The sequence below is a fragment of the Schistosoma haematobium genome, chromosome 1, assembly GCF_000699445.3.
Source record: "Schistosoma haematobium chromosome 1, whole genome shotgun sequence".
NCBI classification, from domain to species: Eukaryota; Metazoa; Platyhelminthes; class Trematoda; order Strigeidida; family Schistosomatidae; genus Schistosoma; species Schistosoma haematobium.
The window spans coordinates 80,923,957-80,944,449 of NC_067196.1; the positions used below are offsets into that span (position 1 = coordinate 80,923,957).

At 32.7% G+C, this 20,493-nt stretch overlaps 1 protein-coding gene across 1 annotated transcript in view; it reads right to left on the minus strand.

Annotated features, from left to right (window-relative positions):
* Window positions 1–10,278: 10,278 nt before the first annotated feature.
* Window positions 10,279–20,493, minus strand: part of MS3_00002242 (uncharacterized protein) — a 30,235-nt gene continuing 20,020 nt past the window's right edge. Inside the window, exons 6-8 of the mRNA XM_051209814.1 lie at window positions 19,883–20,110; window positions 15,094–15,190; window positions 10,279–11,077 (exon numbers count right to left, since the gene is read on the minus strand). Of these exons, the coding sequence (XP_051075276.1) occupies window positions 10,986–11,077; window positions 15,094–15,190; window positions 19,883–20,110 (417 nt within the window). The 3' untranslated portion in view covers window positions 10,279–10,985. The remainder of the gene's footprint in view (window positions 11,078–15,093; window positions 15,191–19,882; window positions 20,111–20,493) is intronic.

Sequence of the window (20,493 nt, forward strand, 5' to 3'; positions counted from 1 at the left end):
TATACCTTATCTAAGAACCTAGTCACACTCTGAATAGCTTGAAAGTTACACATCTGAAAGAGATATAAGTTACATAATTTAAAGTCATCAAAAATGGCAGTGTATTTATTAAAGCTTCAGATGCTATTTTTTCAATGAATCCTAACAAGTAAGATAACTAGGCTCCACTCTTCATTTACATGATCTATAGTCACTTTCAAGCTAAAAACTATATTGATTCGAAATGATCAGATCACAGTGATATTTATGGATCATAGAAATAAACATTTTTATTCACAGAAAATGTTGTCACCTGTTACTTTTGAAATTAATAATCCTACATTTTATTGATTATTTTTTCAAGTGTTTCTACAATTATAGAAATACATTAAAAATAATTTGCAAACTTTAATGATAATAATAATAATAATACAGATGTATCGTAGACTGGATCCCATATTCTTGTAAAATACATCGTTATCAAACATAAATTCATAAAATCATGTATATCTATTTCAGTTCATTTCAGATATCTTTATTACATGTGTATTTATGTATCGAACCAATATAAATATACATATATTTCACTGGGGTTTTTGTTTCTGTCTATAGACGAACAGGCATTATAACACTTGTATGTTTAGATTGACTTGGAAACGTTTTTTTTGTAGTTTTAATAAGCTATTTCCTATCGCATACACATGAACAAATTCAGATAAAGACAGTCAGTGTAGCAGCAGTCTCTGCATCAGTAGGCCTCAGCATACACAAAGGGAAAACCAAGGTCTTCAAATTCAACACGGAGAACAGCAATCCAATCACCCTTGATGGAGAAACTCTCGAAGATGTAGAATCCTTCACATACCTGGGAAGCATCATCGATGAACAAGGAGGATCAGATGTAGACGTAAAGGCGAGGATTGGCAAAGCAAGTATAGCATCCCTACAATTGAAGAACATATGGAACTCAAAACAACTTTCAACCAGTATCAAAGTGAGAATCTTCAATACGAACGTCGAGGCAGTTCTACTGTATGGAGCTGAAACTTGGAGAACTACAACAACCACAATCAAGAAAGTACAAGTATTTATAAATAGCTGTCAACGCAAGATACTCAACATCCATTAGCCGGATACCGTCAGAACAGCCTTCTGTGGGAGAGAACAGACCAGCTTCCAGCTGAAGAGGAAATTAGAAAAGACGATGGAAATGGATAGGACATACATTACGCAGATCATCTAACTGCATCACGAGGCAAGCCCTAACTTGGAATCTTGAAGGGAAGCATAAAAGAGGAGGCCAAAGAACACATTACGTCGGGAAATAGAATCAAACATGAAAAAGATGAATAACAACTGGAAGGAAATAGAAAGAATTGCCCAGGACAGGGTTGGATGGCGAATGCTGGTGAGCGGCCTTTGCTCCTTCATGAGGAGTAACAAGCGTAAGTAAGTAAGTAAATAATAGCTTTAGTAAATCCAATAATCATGTATTCTATTTCACCTTATAGTTGCATTTTCAAAATAAAATAATTTATCACAATAGAATGTTGTGAAGATTGTTCAGATTAAAGATTCATATTATAGACTAAATAAAACTAATGAGACCTCTCCTCAGTGCGCATCGACGAACCCATAACCTCAAGTCTTGTAATGTGTTCTCAATAGTCCAGCACTACTGATTTGAAATCCAACAATTTGCACTTTAAGATTTAGTCAGTTTGCAATATTGCAAAATGGTTATCCATTCCCTTTGATGAGATTTTTCTCATGGTTGAACTTAAATGGCTACGGTTTTCCACTAGAACTCCAGGAATTAACTCGTGAAGTCAATCGCTAATAAGCGCATTATGATTGTTACTGCTACATGGCTTAGTGTGGATTGTTGGATTTCAAGTTTCTCATAACCAATGGACTTTGATTAAACAACCACTGAAAACCTGTAAACACTGGTAGATATAATGCGAATGCATTTAGGAAAATTTCATTCGCTTCTGACTGAAATTGACTAGAGAATTACGAGAAATGTTACTAAATACTTTGATTACATGTGACATTCAGTAACACATAAATCTCATCCACTTTATAATTCTTCCGTACTCACCGTTGTTCTACCAATCTTTAATATACTATAAAGTACGCACATTGGTTACAAATAATTATTATCATCGTTTCTAGTTTGAGGCGAAATCAGCACTACTACGTTTATTTTTTTTAGCTGTCAAACAGTTTCTGATCATCAACAGTTCATTAATATTATACCTGTTCATAATAAGAATGTAAATACTCTTCACAAATAAATGTGATGCTGTTAGAATCTACGAACTAATGTTGAATTATAAATAGGACTATTAAAAGAAACTAACAAGTAGCTAGTTTGAAAAAAATAACGGAAACAAAGATTTGAGAAATAGCATTCAATTTCCTTAGTATGTTGAGTTGTCAGTCATAATACTGATCATATCAAATCTAAAACTAAAGAGCTTCTTACAATGTATATATATAACGGAAGTGTTAAAGTAATGCACATAGATGTATACTAACTCTTATCGCTTACAGTTTTACTTTACTTAATGTACTGAATTCACTAAAAATTGCTTTACATCAACTTTAGACGATGAACAGATTTTTTCATATGCAAAACGTACGTCCGTAAATTGTAGTTTACCTAGTTTTTTTCTAATCTATGAAATTATAGAAGTTTATTTCATTTTACCAGATTCTAGTATTAGATACATTTGGCTTAAGCCAGCCAAAAAATTAACCGTCATATGAAAATAAACGCACTTTCCAGTGAAGGTTAAATTTTCTCGTTTATATTTGGAAACAAGACAGAAGAATGTCAAACATTAGAGCAGTAGAAAAAATGAGACTTGATCGAGTAATCTGAACTTATGAAAACATAAAAGATTTGGAAAAGTGTTCTTGTATTAGTAAAAAAATACCAAGAAAATGATAGAACAATTTGGTCAACAACATCGGATTTAACAGTTACACAAAATGTAGTGCCAATAATAATAAGAATATAAAGGTGATGAATGGGAGTAGATTGTAGACAGAGTTCGAAAAACTTATGAAAAGTACAACATCTTTATTTCGGAGTCGTACAAAGTTGTCAGTTACTTTCATCTGGATACAATGATCAAGATGAATTAGGTAGTTATTCCTCCAGATTTGAGAATAGTAAGATCCCCGGCGGTTTGTTGTTTTTGACGATGATATAGTGACACTTTGAATTTTAGTAAGCATAAAAGTGGGAGTTTGGCAGTTTTTCTGCATCAAGTTAAGTATGAATTACACTATTGACTTTTTATATTATTATATTATATTATATTATTATTATATTCATACGAAATCAGTTAGGATGTGTTTAATCCTGTTGTTAGATGGTGGTTGGAGGTAGTCGACAGGAAACCCTGGACCCGGATTTCGTACTACTTGGCACTCGTCAGCAAGGTGTACCTGTAATCTTGAGGGAACTGGTGCTCCCAGGCGGATTCGACCTCGTGTCACCCAGCTTCACAGTCAGAGACGTTACCACTGAGCTTTCCGAGCCACGACCGACCTCCTGTAGGACTGAGATGTAATCACAATTGATTGATCACTGGGTGGCAATCAATTGTGATTAATACTGTTGTCTCCAAAACTAGTCTAGTCCCAAAGGAGACTGAAAGAGAGTACAACGAACAAGCAGTTTCGAAACCCAAAATATTCATCACTTCTACTAGTTCAGTTTAGAGGTTGTATGTTTACCTATTGAAAAAAGGCTGAAAACTATATGAAACTGGTTACCATGACACAATTAATGTATATTTCATGAAGCCCTTCTCATATTAAACACATTTTTAATTATAATAATAAGTTTGTTCATTACTGTGAACATTTTAAAGTTAGGCACTTATCGATATCCTTGTGTAATACTGTAATAAATTTCTCTTCATTATACATTTAAACTGTAATTATTCAGAAGTTATATTTTACAAGTATATATATGGTTGTCATTGAAAATAGGATGCCGACCATCATTTATCAAAAAACACTGCTTTTAACTCCCGTTTCAAGTTGTTTTCAAGTGCTAATCATTTGTTTGATATCTACCTCCAATTACCGATGCAATGTGTTCTATGAACATCCTCTCCTCCAGTAACCCTCAAGATTCCGAGTTAGGCATTGACTCGTGATGCAGTTTGGTGATTTCCGTAATGTTCGTCCTATCCACTTCCAACATCTTTTCTTGATTTCTTTTTCACTTGGAAATTGGTTTGTTCTCTATCACAGTGGGTTGTTGTTGATAATATACAGCAAACGGATATTGAGTATCTTGCGTAGACAACTACATATACATATGTAATATTTGTAAATAGCCCAAGCTTTGTAACTAGCCACTAATAGATAAATCGATATTCAAATATATGTCCAACAACATTATCAACATTTAAACAAAACTTATAGATGTAATCAATTCAGAAAGGTTGAAAAACAATCGATCAGCCAATCGGAAAACTTCATCTTATTATATGCATAGAAGAAAGCACTAAAACCGAATACATTATAACTGGAAGATACATAAGATAAAGGGAAAGAAAACAGATTAAATGAATATTTTAACTAAAAATAAACAACTATTGATCACATCCAAACTTTCTATTGTTTCCACTAAATATTTATTGATCCATGATGAATGATAAACTTATTGTTCCAAACGATGATCAATAATTTAAGTTTACAACCGAAATAGAAATGAATTGCATATGATTAACTTAATATACCCGTTAAAGAAGAGAAAGCAAGAATACAGTTATTTATATTATAAAATTTCAATTTAATCTATTCAGTTTAATTATTCAATTGTTTAATAATTCAGTTAAACTATGAATGTAAACAATGTACATCAGTGTTTTTATAAAATAAGGAGACTTTTTTCGCACTGAGTGGATAGAAGGACAAACACGACCATTCAAAATGTTATATCAGTTTAAAAAAAAGATGGATTTTATATTAAAAAAGATGAGTCAGTAGTAAGAAGAGGTTTTGCAGTTGGTTGGTTAACTAAATATTCGTTCGCGACCATCATTGAAAACATGGAATCACTGGATGACTGTTTCGTCCTAGTGCGAGACTCCTCAGCAGTACGCATCCACAATTCTGCACGTGAGACTCGAACTCAAGACCTCCAGTCTCGCGCGTGAAAGCTTGACATGTAGACCACTGAGCCGCTATTTAACGGTGTAAATGTGTAACTTCAATCGACTTATTTTGAAATATATGATTTTTTTCATGTATTCTGAATAACAGAAATTGATTATATTTGATCTCAACACTATTAGCGGTTAGCTAGTGAGATAAAAATTACTGTATTTTCTAAATTCACTTGATGTTTTTTGCTTGTATCTTCCGATTGTTGTTTAGGTCTGCAATTGACCAGTCTGCATTCATACTGTTATATTATTTGATTAGTCACTCTGAACAGTTTATTCTGTCTTTGCATCAGCCACCTTCCTCTCTCTCTTGGAATATAAATGAATGAAAATTTTTAAGATAGAGACTTTTTATAAACGCATGTTAAATGGAACCTAGCAATATTCTCACAGCTCAATATAATATAAAATATAAAGGGACAGACACATTAATGGTTGTTTCTTTCTACTGTTCAGTGTATTTCATTCGTTGTTATTGTTGTCGGTTATCTTCATTATCTTTTGTGAATACTAATACTTACTTTCGCCTGTTACTCCCAATGGAGCATAGGCCACCGACCAGCATTTTCTAACCCAATCTATCCTGGGACTTCCTTTCTAGTTCGATTCAATTTTTGTTCATTTTTCTCATGTCTATCTCCATTTCCCGGCGTAATGTGTTCTTTGGTCTTCCTCTTTTCCTTTGATCTTGAGGATCCCATGTGAGGGCTTGTCTTGTGACGCAGTTGGGTGCTTTCCTCAATGTGTGTTCCTATCCACCCCCATCGCTTCTTCCTGATTTCTTCCTCCTTAGGGATCTGGTTTGTTCTCTCCCACAGTTGGTTGTTTCTGATAGTGTCTGGTCAACGAATACTAATACACATGTTATTATACTCTAATGTTTTAACATAAAATAAAATGCGATTCGTAATGAAATCTAGAACATGTGTTGCATCGTATCTAAGATTTGTCAGCTAGATTTACTTGCATCCCATAGTATCTAACCAAGACTGATCAAATTTCAGTTTAAATATCAAAAACAGGACAGTGTAAATTATTAAATATTAAATTATTATTGTTCTAAACTATAAATTATTGTGTAGTTCACATCATTATTGTCACTAACTCCCTTGGTTCATTATCTTGTAAAAATATTTATTATAATAATTTATGATATAATAAACCAAAAGCCTAAAAAAAGGAGTGTGATTTTTAAAAAAACAACATTGAATATTCATATTAAAATACAGATTTATTTTGTTCGGACTCCTGAAAAAGCTACTTGGTCATATGCATAATAAAATTTAAAACATATTTACGTCATCTCATGTTGCTACAGTACATTAGTACAGTAAAACAAAATGATCGAAATAAATACCAAGATCAGTATTAGAGAAAAATTACATGTCAAAAAGAAAAACATCGGAAAGTTTAAGATTTCATGGGGAGACTATAATTTATGGACAACCTTTGAACGATGCTAGAGTTACCTTGAGAGTGCCCACCTTATAATTAGGAAAAAATGAGGATTATAAAACAGTTTAATGAATAAGGATTATGATTTAAATCTAATGGTTAAGACTAGGAATTTGATTTAAGGTTTTCATCACGAACTGACATTAACTATAATGCCAAAACGCTATTTAACTAAATAAATGAATGAATGTCGTGCCAAAATCCGAGACCTGTTATCTTATACCTGATTAGTTCATCCATAAATTATAGTCCCGCCGAATTTATGATTCTGGAACTAAGAGAAGATAAGAAGTAGATTTACCAGTGTAGCAGTAAATGATTTATATCAGCTAACGTTTCAAACCATTCGTTAAAATATTCGCGCAAAATGTAATCTGATAATTCTCGCTTAAATCTACTTGGTCCCATTCAACTGTTCATGACTTCATAAACTGATGCAATGTTTCGACTCGATACCCTATAGCTTTCTTTTAACCTACGCCAACAATGAATAATATTACTTATTGAGATGGACAGTTGATAAGTACACGTAAATGAAATGTCATTTGAAAAGCAGTTAGTGATTTTCCTTACATATCAGGAAATTAGAAAGTGCTGTGATAGAATGAAAAAAGAAAAGATTTTGTATATATATAAACAAAGGAATAAAGTGTCTCATAGGAAAACAATACCAGGTGTTTTACATCAACATAAACAACTACAGATGATTATTTCATAGAAAAAGTATGAAAAGAAATGAATATGAAAGATAGGCATATATTTATATATATGCACATGAAAAGATGTATATCCCACAAAGAAATCAGAAATCAATCGTTAGAGAAAGTAAACGAGATTTATAACACTTTGTTTTAGAAGTCATTCAAATAACAGATACATATGTATATAATGAGACAAACAATTCTATAGTGCTAATAATGTTAGCTATAAAATGAACTGTTTTATTTCAAGCATTAGGTTTAAGGATAATATAAACTATTTACTTGGTAACTTACTAAGCAATATTTTCATTTTAAAAAGGACTGTATCGATTGTTCGTGAAGACAGTCAATTTTAATAATCATTATAAAGAATTTTAATGATTGATAAACAATTACAAGTTCTGTTTGATGTTATAGTGATAGTACAAATATGTACATTCTGAGTTGTGGGATAATGGAAGGATGGTATACTACTATATCTTGGTAATGTAAGTTTTCAGTTGGAGATAGTCGATAGGAAGATCTGCTTGGCCTAGGTTTAGTGTTGACACTCGTCAGCAAGTTGTACCAGTAGTCTTGATAGGACTGGTACTACCTGGCGGATTCGATTCCGTGTCACACAGTTTCACAGTCAGAGACGTTACCACTGAGCTATCAGGATCGTGAGTGAATTCCTGTAGGAATAAGATGTATTTACAAATGATTGATCACTGGGTAGTGATCAGTGTCATGTGTGTTAGGTCCTTCTCGATAATGATTTTTGAGAATTTCAAAATTGTACAAATATGATAGTATATTCCTTAATAATGGTTACGCTTGAGAAGTTAACAACCAAATATTATGTCATCTGAACTAAATAATATAAGTGATGTCAGATTAGAAATTGACATTACACATCTTATGCAACTATAGAATTATGAATAATTGACTTCTTCAATAAAAAACCTTGTCGGTAAGAAATATTCATGTGATGACAGATCCGTTTGTCAATAACCGAGCATACTACTTTGGTGTGTGCTGCATATATCGACGTAAGTAGTATATGACGTCAGTCAGGAACAAAATGTCTGGCAGCAGAGAGACAAGAGGATCAAACAGTAAAGAATGGAAACAGGATGCAATTCGTATGAAAATTCAAGAACAATGAAGTCTGAGTCATCTTGAGACAATTGATGGACATTTTGCAAATTAAGCATTTACTATATGATTCTTAGATTTTAATGAGATGCTCTGTAATTTTATGCTCAAATACAGTCGATTGTCCCCCACTCGTGTTCTTGTTCACTACACTACATGGACTGCAGTTAATTGGTAACAAAAAATTGAACTTTTCAAGCTGATATCGGTCAAATTTTGAAAAAAGAACAACTTTGATCAAGTACGCTAGTGATGATTTTCCTTTCGAAATATGTGGTAACCGAATCTCAGTTAAAGAATAAATGTTAGGATGCAATCCAAATCACGAGATCATGGTTCGACTCAGTATGATATTTGTCCAGTTGAATATTAGTTTTGTTTGAAGGGTAATATATTGGTTAACATAAAACTTTATTTAAATATGACATTTTTTCAGTATAATATTCTATGTATTAATTCAATGTCAATTTCATTTTGTTATTTACCGTTAGTTGTGAAATTCGGTAATTAATCATTTAATGTCAGTAAAATTGATGTATAAATGAGTACGTTTGCTTAAAATCGTATTTTTGAAAGGTCAGTTGTCAGTTTTTGTCTTTTTATTTTGGTGTCATGTTAATCACTGTTTCTCCTTTTCCAAGTACGAGTTTTACACAACGACATGAAATGTGAAAGAAGGCAATAGGCAGATGGGATCTATATTTATATTGAGAAGTTACAATGCGTTTACAAAATACATCTATACAAAGCCTTCAATCATCCATTTGTATGTTTTGGTGTGTTCTGCAATCTGAACAATTTAAACATTTGGTGTCCAAATATTCTGACAACGACGTGCCGAAACTGTTCATTCTTTCCAACAACTTCAAGGTCACATTTCACAGCATACTACTTACAAGCAATGTTGTGAGTAGTGTCTGTTGTATCCAAAAAATATTAAATTATGGGTACTTTGTAGGAACTATTATATGTATATTCTTATTGTAAAACTACTAGGTAACTAGATTATATATATTTATATTTCTCTTAATATAAGATTTTATTTGACCTATTGGCTATTATTATTCGATTTACTAATCATAAGTTACCCTCAATCTATCTCACACTGACAGCCAATTTTGACTTGATCTTGTATAGTTGTTATTTCCTATTTTATAGTATGATGCGGCCTGACTTGCTTGTATATAAATGGCGTACGTCTGAAATATATGATTCACACAGAGGAAGCTGAGATTTGTGTTCTGAACTCAGCGGGCAGGGCAAGGCAAGAAGGACGAATAAGGAGTCAGAAATTCACTCTACGTTGTTCATACTGGTCAACGTGTCGTTGGTTTGGTACAATTAAAAGGACATATAAGCCGGTATTGTAATTGACAATCTAATCACAGGATAATAAACAAGTCCATTTAGAACATAACAGCATCCACTACATAACAACAAATCTCCTCAGCTCAAACATTAACAATATAGTACCTCGCGTCTGACACTAATTTGCCACAATTGATGTCTATATATAGGAAAGAAATTAATAACATGAGAACATAGAATGAAAACTGATACCAGAAGGTATACATTTCATAAATTTTCCAAACTATCTTTACTAATGATGAAGAAAGTTAGGCTTAAGTTTTCGTTATTTATTCAGTCGAATTCAAACTTCAGACAACAAATACTATACAATGAGAAGATAAACTGAAATGTTCACTCGTTACGAGCACTAGGTATTACTTTTTCAATTGTTATTCAAACATACTGATATATATATATATATATATATATATATATATATAGAGAGAGAGAGAGAGAGAGATGAACATGGTGGATCTGATGCAGATGTGAAGGCGCGGATCGGAAAAGCAAGAGCAGCATCTTCACAACTGAAGAACATCTCGGACTCTAAGCAACTGTCAACCAACACCAAGGTCGGGATTTTCAATACAAATGTCAAGACAGTTCTACTGTATGGGGCGGAAACCTGGGGAACTACGATAGTCATCATCCAGAAAATACAGGTGTTTATTAACAGTTGTCTACGCAAAATACTTCGGATCCGTTGGCCAGACACCATCAGAAACAACCAACTGTGTGAGAGAACAAACCAGATCCCTAAGGAGGAAGAGATCAGGAAGAAGCGATGGAGGTGGATAGGAACACACATTGAGGAAAGCACCCAACTGCGTCACAAGACAAGCCCTCACATGGGATCCTCAAGATCAAAGGAAAAGAGGAAGACCAAAGAACACATTACGCCGGGAAATGGAGATAGACATGAGAAAAATGAACAAGAATTGGATCGAACTAGAAGAGAAGGTCCAGGACAGAGTGGGTTAGAAAATGCTGGTCGGTGGCCTATGCTCCATTGGGAGTAACAGGCGTTAGTATATATATATATACTGAAAGAGAGTTACACAAGATTAACAGCACAATAGGTATAATATGACTTTATTAATAATAATAAGTCATATAAAAATATAAAAAGATCTACAATTGATCTGTTTAGTATGCCAACTGTGAATTAATATTTATCAATACTATTATTATTATTAATATCAATATTATTGGAACACAATAATAAGGGAAGATGTAAACGAAAACTGAAATCCGTTTCTATACAAAAGAAGAAAGAAAAAGTCAAGGAATAAATAAATGCATAATTTAGTTAAAAATAAAATAGTGAAAATTATTTAACATGCATGATTATTAGTGTAATTAAAGTTACATATTGCCAAAATGAGTTTTTTTAAAAACATTTTCATGTAAAGTTGTATTGTTCTAAGCCTAAAAGGATGATCCTAACTTTTGGACAAATGTATATATGTGTTCACATGTATACACGTATCTATTATACATATAAGTGTTATGTTTTTGAGTAGATATATTTACCATCATCTCTTATGACTTTGCATCACTCATTGTCTGTTTGCATAAAAGAATGTTGGAAATCAATTCTTTCAACTTCATTTGTATTTGGTTTTATATTATCTCTGTCAACCAAACGATGTTAGTTTACGTAAGATATGCGAAATCAAGCTGAGAATTTATATTCATGTTACTTTTCTCATCAGTTCCTTCATCATTTATAATAGATTGAGGCAATAGACATTTAGGGTGCAGGTATACTAGTATTAAGCACCTTTCCCAGATAAATTTGCCAAGTAAAAACACCACACAAAAAACTGCAACTTAATAGTTAGGAAAAATAAACATTGACAATAATGATGGACGACTAATTCTAATGAGATAATGAAAATAAATTTAATGTTCCTAACTCTCAAACGTTAGTTTGCCAATGATATTCACTATAAGTTAGAAGAGATTGATGAGTTTTACGGTTACTATTATTGATCGATCTTAGTTAAACAACCACTAAAAACCAGGAGGGACTGAACAACTGTTACTTTCTTGTTTGAAACTTCGAAACAGTGCTCATCCACTCCCTTGCTCCGAGAGGGTCTCATTTAAGACTTCCAAGTAGCGAGCAATAGAACTGTAGACCACTGACCCGGCATCTAATAGATTACATATCTAACTTCAATCAGTTCACAATAATGCGCAGTCACCCGATTGATGGGTAACTGCCTCGTATTCAGTATAGCTAAACCTTACTGGTCATTAGAATTCTGAGGATTACCTCTCAAAATCAGTCAAGAATTGGTTAAAATTATACGTGTCAGCTCCGCAATTCAACAGTTAGGAGTTCATTATGAAAGTTTTGAATTCAATCAGCAGAGGAGTCGTAGATTTGCAGTGTTAAGAAGTTTCATACAAGAATGAAACAGATATCCAGTACTTCTTGGTTTCAAAGGTTGTTTGACTAAAATTAGTCCGTGCTGTAAACCATGTAATAATATTCAACAATTAAAATTTAATTGTCAGTCGGATTTTATTAGTTAGAGACTAAATGGATGAACAAGAAGTCAAAAAGTTATTGATTCCAGTTAATTAGAACTAAAAATTAAAATTTTTAACATAATCATACTAGTAGTATGCATTAACATAGAAACAAATTAATTTATTTACACTTATTTACAATTAATGAATTCAAATGTTAATTAAAAAGAACAAAATTTCCAAATACAAAAGTATTATTATTACTTAACTGGAAATCTACTACTTAAAACAAAAAGTTCACTTAATAATATTAGTTTAGTACATAGAAATTACACTGAATTACTTTACAAGTAGTTTCTCAAGAACCTGAAGAAAAAAAACTTGCCACAATCTATTCATGAAAAAGAAACTCACTACTATCATTTGTACAACAAATATGTAAGTCATATTAAATGCTTCTTTGGAAATTCTAACAAAAGCGATTATATATCATTCCACTAGGAACTTTAAATGTTTGCTCACTGTCAGTATTGAGTACAATCATTAAATTTTGCATCATAGAGACATTATATATCTTGACGCCTACACTATTCCTGGTTAATCTCAAACCTTATTCTATTTGTCACTGTAAGAATGTACTGTAGTGTCAGTTATTATTTTTAAGCCCATATATCTTATTCTGGATTTCGGACAGGCCCATCTATTCATTCTACTTGAGTCATATGTTGACCATGTTAGTTATTCGCTTACCAGTCTTCATTGTTTTTATATGGGCGTATATGTGTGTACACTTCTTATCCCATGTCTCATCACATGTCTGTAGCTTATTTTGTCTGCCTATAAATATTGATTAACGCCTGACTAAAAATGAGTTGGCTTCCCAGCCATCTCCACTGCGCATCATTTCCACTTGGCTTCACCGTGTGCTTGCTTGCTGTACGCTTGCGGATTTTCATTAATCATTAACAATAAATTATCTCTACAACGGGTGTTCAGGCTTTTGAATAATCTCGCGTAAAATCCATAATTCTACCAGGAGATTTAGCCTGCATTAAATACTCAGTTAACGAGATATTATTTATTGGATTCAGATATTGAGGACATTAGCCTCAACATATTGGTTAGCCGCCGTTTCAACAGTACACAGTTTATTAGTTTAAATAAAATTTAAACAAGTAGACCATGAAACAATCGTCTAAATATATAGTGATATACTTATCACAGTAAATTTTTTTGTTTCTTGATCTGTGTTGTTTTTTTCTGTAGTTGTATTTGAACATAATTACCCTGTAACGGGATAGAAATTCCCTTTTGCAGCAAGTTTCACTTTGAAGCATGAAGTAACAGTCCGTCTATTGAGAAAATATTGGTTCTCAACAACTGCATACTATGAAACATTTATCATTCCAAAATGTCCATGATTTTGTAGCTACCAATATCATAGTGTGCTTATATTCTTGTTATATTGCACACTAGAGATAACTTTGTTTTCACAAGACTGATGACTATTACAGTGTTTTGTTGTGATAAAAACACTGTGTTCTAAAATGTTACAACCTATAATTAAATATTTAACTTGGATAACATGCTTCATGTGAATAAGGTCTTTGTGCAAAAATGTTTAACCCAAACTATGCATCAATCATATCTTTTGAAATCTTTTGCCTTTTTCTACATGTTACATCCCTATTTTCATCAACATGTCTTTAAAGTGGTGTGCATTCTGTAATTGTTTTCAGATTATAATTAAAACGATTTGGTGATACATAAAAAAGACATGTTTACAGGTAATACCATTGTTAACATAAATTTCTTCAATACAATATTTCTTGTATAAGTTTAGCATGATATTAGTCCAATATGATATTTAGTGTTCATTTTTAAAGTTCAAGATGAAAGATTCATTTATATTAAAACTATTTCAGTCATGTATGACATTTGTTGATCTAATCTCCAGTAAAATCTGTACATAAGTAAAAATATTTGGTTAGTAAGTATTTATCGTCAGGTATTTGAAGGGTGAATAAAATTTTCATCCGACATCCATCTTCGATTGCTTCATAACATGGTGCAAACCTCTGTTGTTTCCTAATTCAAGAACCATTTTCCGTGATTACGCGAATTTACAGTAACATCAGCATAACAAAAGGAATAAACCAAAGAGATTAAAAGTGGAATTGATAAACATCTAGATTAGATCATAAAGTTTGAAGTGAGAAAACAAAATCATAGAATGAAAAATATGAAATGATACATAACATCAAGTGTGTTCCCCTATGGAATCAAATCACTCAGACTAATAACGACACTACAATTCCATTAGCACTGGAGATGAGGTCAGTCAGTCAGCTACAACGTGAGACCAGGCACATATATGCATCGGTCCAAGTTGCAACACCTCATTAGCACAACAAGATGAACATCAAATTTATAGAAGTAGTTAATCCAATGGTAGTAATATACAAAAGAACGATTGCGTATAAGGATATAATACAGGAAGAAAAAATTACTTCATATAAAAGTATAAAACAATTTTAATCTCACGGTTTAAGGGAAGACAAAGAGTGTATACACCAATGCCATTGTGATCAATTGTGAGCCATATCACCAAGAGTCTCTAGTCATTGGTTACGATAGTCACGCGGAGGTAACATTGTTTCGCTGACTATTCCGTAAGTAAATTGAACATATTTAACACACCATACAAACATTGTGGCATAAAAACAACTCTACTAATCATACTTATATAATATCAATTTGACAAACATTAAGGAGTCAGTTACTGTTATTACCTGAAGCAACGGTTGATGCTGAAATCCAATACTGTAATTTTTCCTCCAAATCTTTATGATTTAATAAGTACGGATTAATTCCTCTTAGTAAACAAAGCTAATAAAAACAAAGATCAACATAAAAAAAACGTCAAATCACAATCATAAATAGACCCTCTAAGAGAATAATTTTACATTAATTTCCAAGAGAATCAGACATTATCAAGGCTCTTTACAGCCTGAACAATGCACTCCAATCCTATGGCGTAACCATAAAGATACCAAGAGCCATAATTAGAGGATCATAATACATCATAAGATCCCTTAGAAAATGAATTGGCTGTTTGTATATCAAAATGTAGAAATAACTTTAATGGGCCAGGATTGATTAATAGTCGTCAATTATCTGCATCTTACTAAATCTTGATCGAAGAAAACTTAATCCATAAAATTACTTCGGAAATTAATACAGACCACATAAAAACTACCCCAATAATCTGAGCATAATTTTGACTTGAAGTTAAGTACTAGGGATATTCTTCAGAATAAGGAGAAATTCGTACGAACAAAATAGAAAATTCAGAAACACTTCATAGATAATGGGATTATTGGCAAAATAAATGTTTCTCCAGTTTATTAATGATATCGAAGTGTGATTTTCTAACCAAACGTGTTACACACCTAAGATAAAAAGGTTGATGTCGTTAAAAATAGAACAAAACGATTAAACCATTTGTCTATGAGTCAGTAAACTAAAGTACATAAGTACTACAAACAATGAATAACTATTGCATACAAAGCATAAGTTAGTAATCCATTGGATTCGAGTCTTAAATTCAAGTCGTGGTGAGAATTTATAAGAGTACAACTAAATAATAAGTCAGAAGTAGTATAATACATTAATTCACTCACTGCATTCTCGCTACGAGGGTATTGCTTACGAAATTGAAAGGATAAAATGCGAATGTCCAGTGTTTTAGCCGGGTTGGTGGATATGAAGGATCTATGAACGGGAGTCTGAAAACCCTGATTCCAAGTCAATGGTGCACATGGGCTCCAGTATCCTGAGGGAACAAACGGTATGTGAACCTAATATTGATCACCGGCTACCATGGGACTGTATCTCCTAACGTTTCTCCACTGCCTTATAGACTAGACCTCTAGGTCAAAGGACCCAAATGTGGCCTAAAAACCAGCTATTTCGTTTTCGGCTCCCGAGCAGTATTCCAGCTCACAAACTAATCGAATGATGAAGTGTGGCACATATATACTGCGTGCTTTTTTCTATCAATGTTCATGTGTTTAAATAACAGAATAAAAACATTCATTCAGAATCATCCAACTCATGAAATAAAATTAAATAAGGAAAATGTAACTAACACCAAAAATTGCAAAGCAATCTGTTTGAATATCTGGGCTACCTGTTCCTGTCATCTAGATATTTCAACAAGTTGTCTGTTTCCTTATTTGTTTTAACAGATCATTATGTCAATTAATTGCATAACTTATTCAGGTGCATTTATGAAATGTTTACGACCTTTCGCTGTACAAGTTACAGAAACGTACAATCGGAGACATCCTGATGTCTGAGAATATCCATTGAAAAGAATAAATATTATTCAGATGTTGACTTCTCAAATGCTGATATCTAACTATCGATCACTCAATATTTATCGAAAATATCGATCAAGAAATACGAAATGGAAACTCGCTGAAATACTTCGTGCTGAGAATTCTATATTATACAAAAAATTATAATATTGAATGAAGCCAATAATAAGTAAAAATAAGTAGTACTTAAAAAAACGATTAAGAAATGTTTCAAAAAAATTATTCACAACAGGAAACTAACATAAAAAATAAATTAGCGTGTTTTTTAACAAAATTCATTTCTAACTAAAGATTTACAAAGTACAATCTTAAAATTCAATAGGCATTGTTTTACTTGTATCTTCTCATTGTTATTTAAGACTGCAATTGATCAGTCTCATGTTGGCATATGTGAATCCTGCGTGGATTGCCTCGATAAAGCCTTAAGTCACAAGCATTTTAAACAAATATGGATAGTGGCGAGCAATAGAATCCAGTATGCGCGTTTCATCCCATTTGGGACTCGTCAGTTGGATGTACTTGCATCCCAGAGTTGATGTTCAGATCCAGCTAACGAGTCCTAAATGGGACGAAACGCGCGTCCTGGATTCCACTGTTAGCCATTATCCATCTTTGCCTACAATCTTCAACACCGAAACTTAAAAAGTTTGTATTCGGTTTTTTTTTCTTCAAGATATCAATGTTGATAGACATTTATCGACACAATGGAAAATCAGTCTACTTTTTAAAGATCAATTTTCCAAATTAAAAGCTTAATGTATGACGGGGTGTATTTTTTTACGGAAAACTTTTTTTTTTTACAAGATCCGAGCATTTTTGTATACGTTTATAAAGAACTAAGAGACAGTTAATGAAAACGATTGTTTAAATAGAGCAAGAACAAACATTGATGCAGAATAGTATGAATTCATATTATTTCGAGGTTTCTCGTCAGCTGCTTACAAACCAAAATTGTGATAGAATTTTTACGTGGAGATAGTGTGAAACAATTGACATAAATGAGTGTAAATAACGTGATTACAATAATAACTATATATATGCTAGAAACAGGTCAGAGGTCAAAAGAGGGGGGTTAATCCAGGGTGGGTGGTGTAATAATTTAGTGAAGTTCATAAATTGTGTGATAATTGTAGAGATTAATGGAATTAAATAATGATAAGGTAGATTACGTAATAATAATTAAATAGGGTTTGGAAAGTTAAGATGATTTAAGAGGATCAGGTGACGGAAATGTGTGAATAAAATTTTATTTTAAGAATTAGGTAACAGGGGGGGAGTATAAATTATCTTACAATAAGTAAATGAATAAAATAACCAAAAACACAAAACAAACAGAAACAAAAAGATTACCAGGGTAGTGATAAGTTTATTAAAGTCTCTTTTTGGATGCATAAGTCCGGTTTCAGTTTCTTAATTGCAATGGCTTCAGCAAAGCGGAGAGTGGTGATTGTAGTAATTTCTTCTTCGAGGCATTCTTTTGAGCAGATTTTTCGTGAGCGGTCGAAAAGGTTTCGTACAATACTCTTTTTATAACTCATTGGACAGAAGCTGTTAAAGTTGAGATAAACTCCGCTCCGCCTCGAAGAAGAAATTACTACAATCACCAAATGCCTACGTGAAAATGCATATCCGGATAAATTCATCCACAAATATGCTAATACAAACCCTCCGATTAAGCATGATACAGTTGAAAAGAAAACCTGCTTCCTATCCTTACGCTTCAAAGGAGATGAAGTCGCCGGAATTGTCAATCACAGAATTAATTCCGCTTTAAAAGTGACCTACCCGGCAGCCAAACTGACTACGTTATGGAAAACATACTGCTCACTGAAACAAACGAAAATCGACAAGTCCTCTCCCCTCAGTTGCTCCAACTGCATTTACCAATTCACATGTACGTGCCGTAGCACATACATTGGAAGAACTGAGAGAAGAGTACAGGTTCGCATTTCTGAGCATATTCCGAAGAACTTGACGCTGCGAGGGACTAAAGCTTTTAACAGTGCAATAGCTCGGGATCTACTTGACACCGGGCATACCGTCGATATTATGCGCGCGTTTAAAATAATCAATAGACAAAGAACTACTACCACTCTCCGCTTTGCTGAAGCCATTGCAATTAAGAAACTGAAACCGGACTTATGCATCCAAAAAGAGACTTTAATAAACTTATCACTACCCTGGTAATCTTTTTGTTTCTGTTTGTTTTGTGTTTTTGGTTATTTTATTCATTTACTTATTGTAAGATAATTTATACTCCCCCTGTTACCTAATTCTTAAAATAAAATTTTATTCACACATTTCCGTCACCTGATCCTCTTAAATCATCTTAACTTTCCAAACCCTATTTAATTATTATTACGTAATCTACCTTATCATTATTTAATTCCATTAATCTCTACAATTATCACACAATTTATGAACTTCACTAAATTATTACACCACCCACCCTGGATTAACCCCCCTCTTTTGACCTCTGACCTGTTTCTAGCATATATATAGTTATTATTGTAATCACGTTATTTACACTCATTTATGTCAATTGTTTCACACTATCTCCACGTAAAAATTCTATCACAATTTTGGTTTGTAAGCAGCTGACGAGAAACCTCGAAATAATATGAATTCATACTATTCTGCATCAATGTTTGTTCTTGCTCTATTTAAATTCATAAAGGGAACCAATTGCATGAAAACGATTGTTCTTTAAAGTGTTTTAGATTGATATGAACTAATGTGAAAAATGACTCTTTTAATACTTCAAGTATCAATTTTGTTTTAATGATCAAATAAAGTGGAATATTAAACTATAAAATGGTGTAATTGTATCTATTAATTGATATCCATTTATAATAACCAATAATAAATTTGCCTAGTTATATATATTTCACTGTTTGAAATCATGAGTCAATTGAAGCTAGGCCGGCTCAGTGGTCTAGTTGGTTAAGCTCCTGGCGCGAGACTGATAGGTACTGGGTTCGAATCTTGCGGGGGGCGGGATCGTGGATGCGCACTGCTGAGGTGTCCTATACTAGGACGAAACGGTCGTCCAGTGCTTCCAGGTTTTCCATAGTGGTCTAGCTTCAATTGACTCATGATTTCAACCAGTGGAATTTCTATAATCTCCACAAAACCCATTCTGATTATATATATTTGTTTACTTTTCTAGAAGAAATAATAACATATTTTAAATACTTACTTGTTTCAATTCAGAATTTTGTAAAATCGATAAAGAATTATCATTGAATAACTTATCTTTTTGCATACATTGATCTTCAACATATAAGAAATATGCATGTTTCTTTAATACAAGTATACGAGATGTTTTTAGAATGGATTTTCTCTTGAATAAATCACTCCATAATAATGTATTCATCATCCAAATATATGAATATATAGAGAGACCGTGTAATCGACATAAAGCCGCCTAAAAAAAATAATAATAACCCTAATTAATCTGATATGAAAACAATTATTTATAAGGACACATTGAATTAATATTGTCAGGAAGCGATTAAGATAGAGGTCAACAGAGTTGGTTTATAGGAGACAGGATTGGTATTTCTATATATATTGTATGTTAAATTTCAGTCACTAAAATCCAAGTTTAAGTCTCACCTGAACTACTTCAGTTTAGGCAACCTAGTAGTATTATTACCCTTCAAAGTTATGGTGTGGCTCATAACTAAGTAATTAGTGAATGACTAAGTGTTTTTATAGGGCTGTATTTTTGTCAATCATCTAGTGTTTATAGTTATAGATATCTCCTAATATCCTTTGGACTTAGTGAGATATAAGTCACTATGAGAG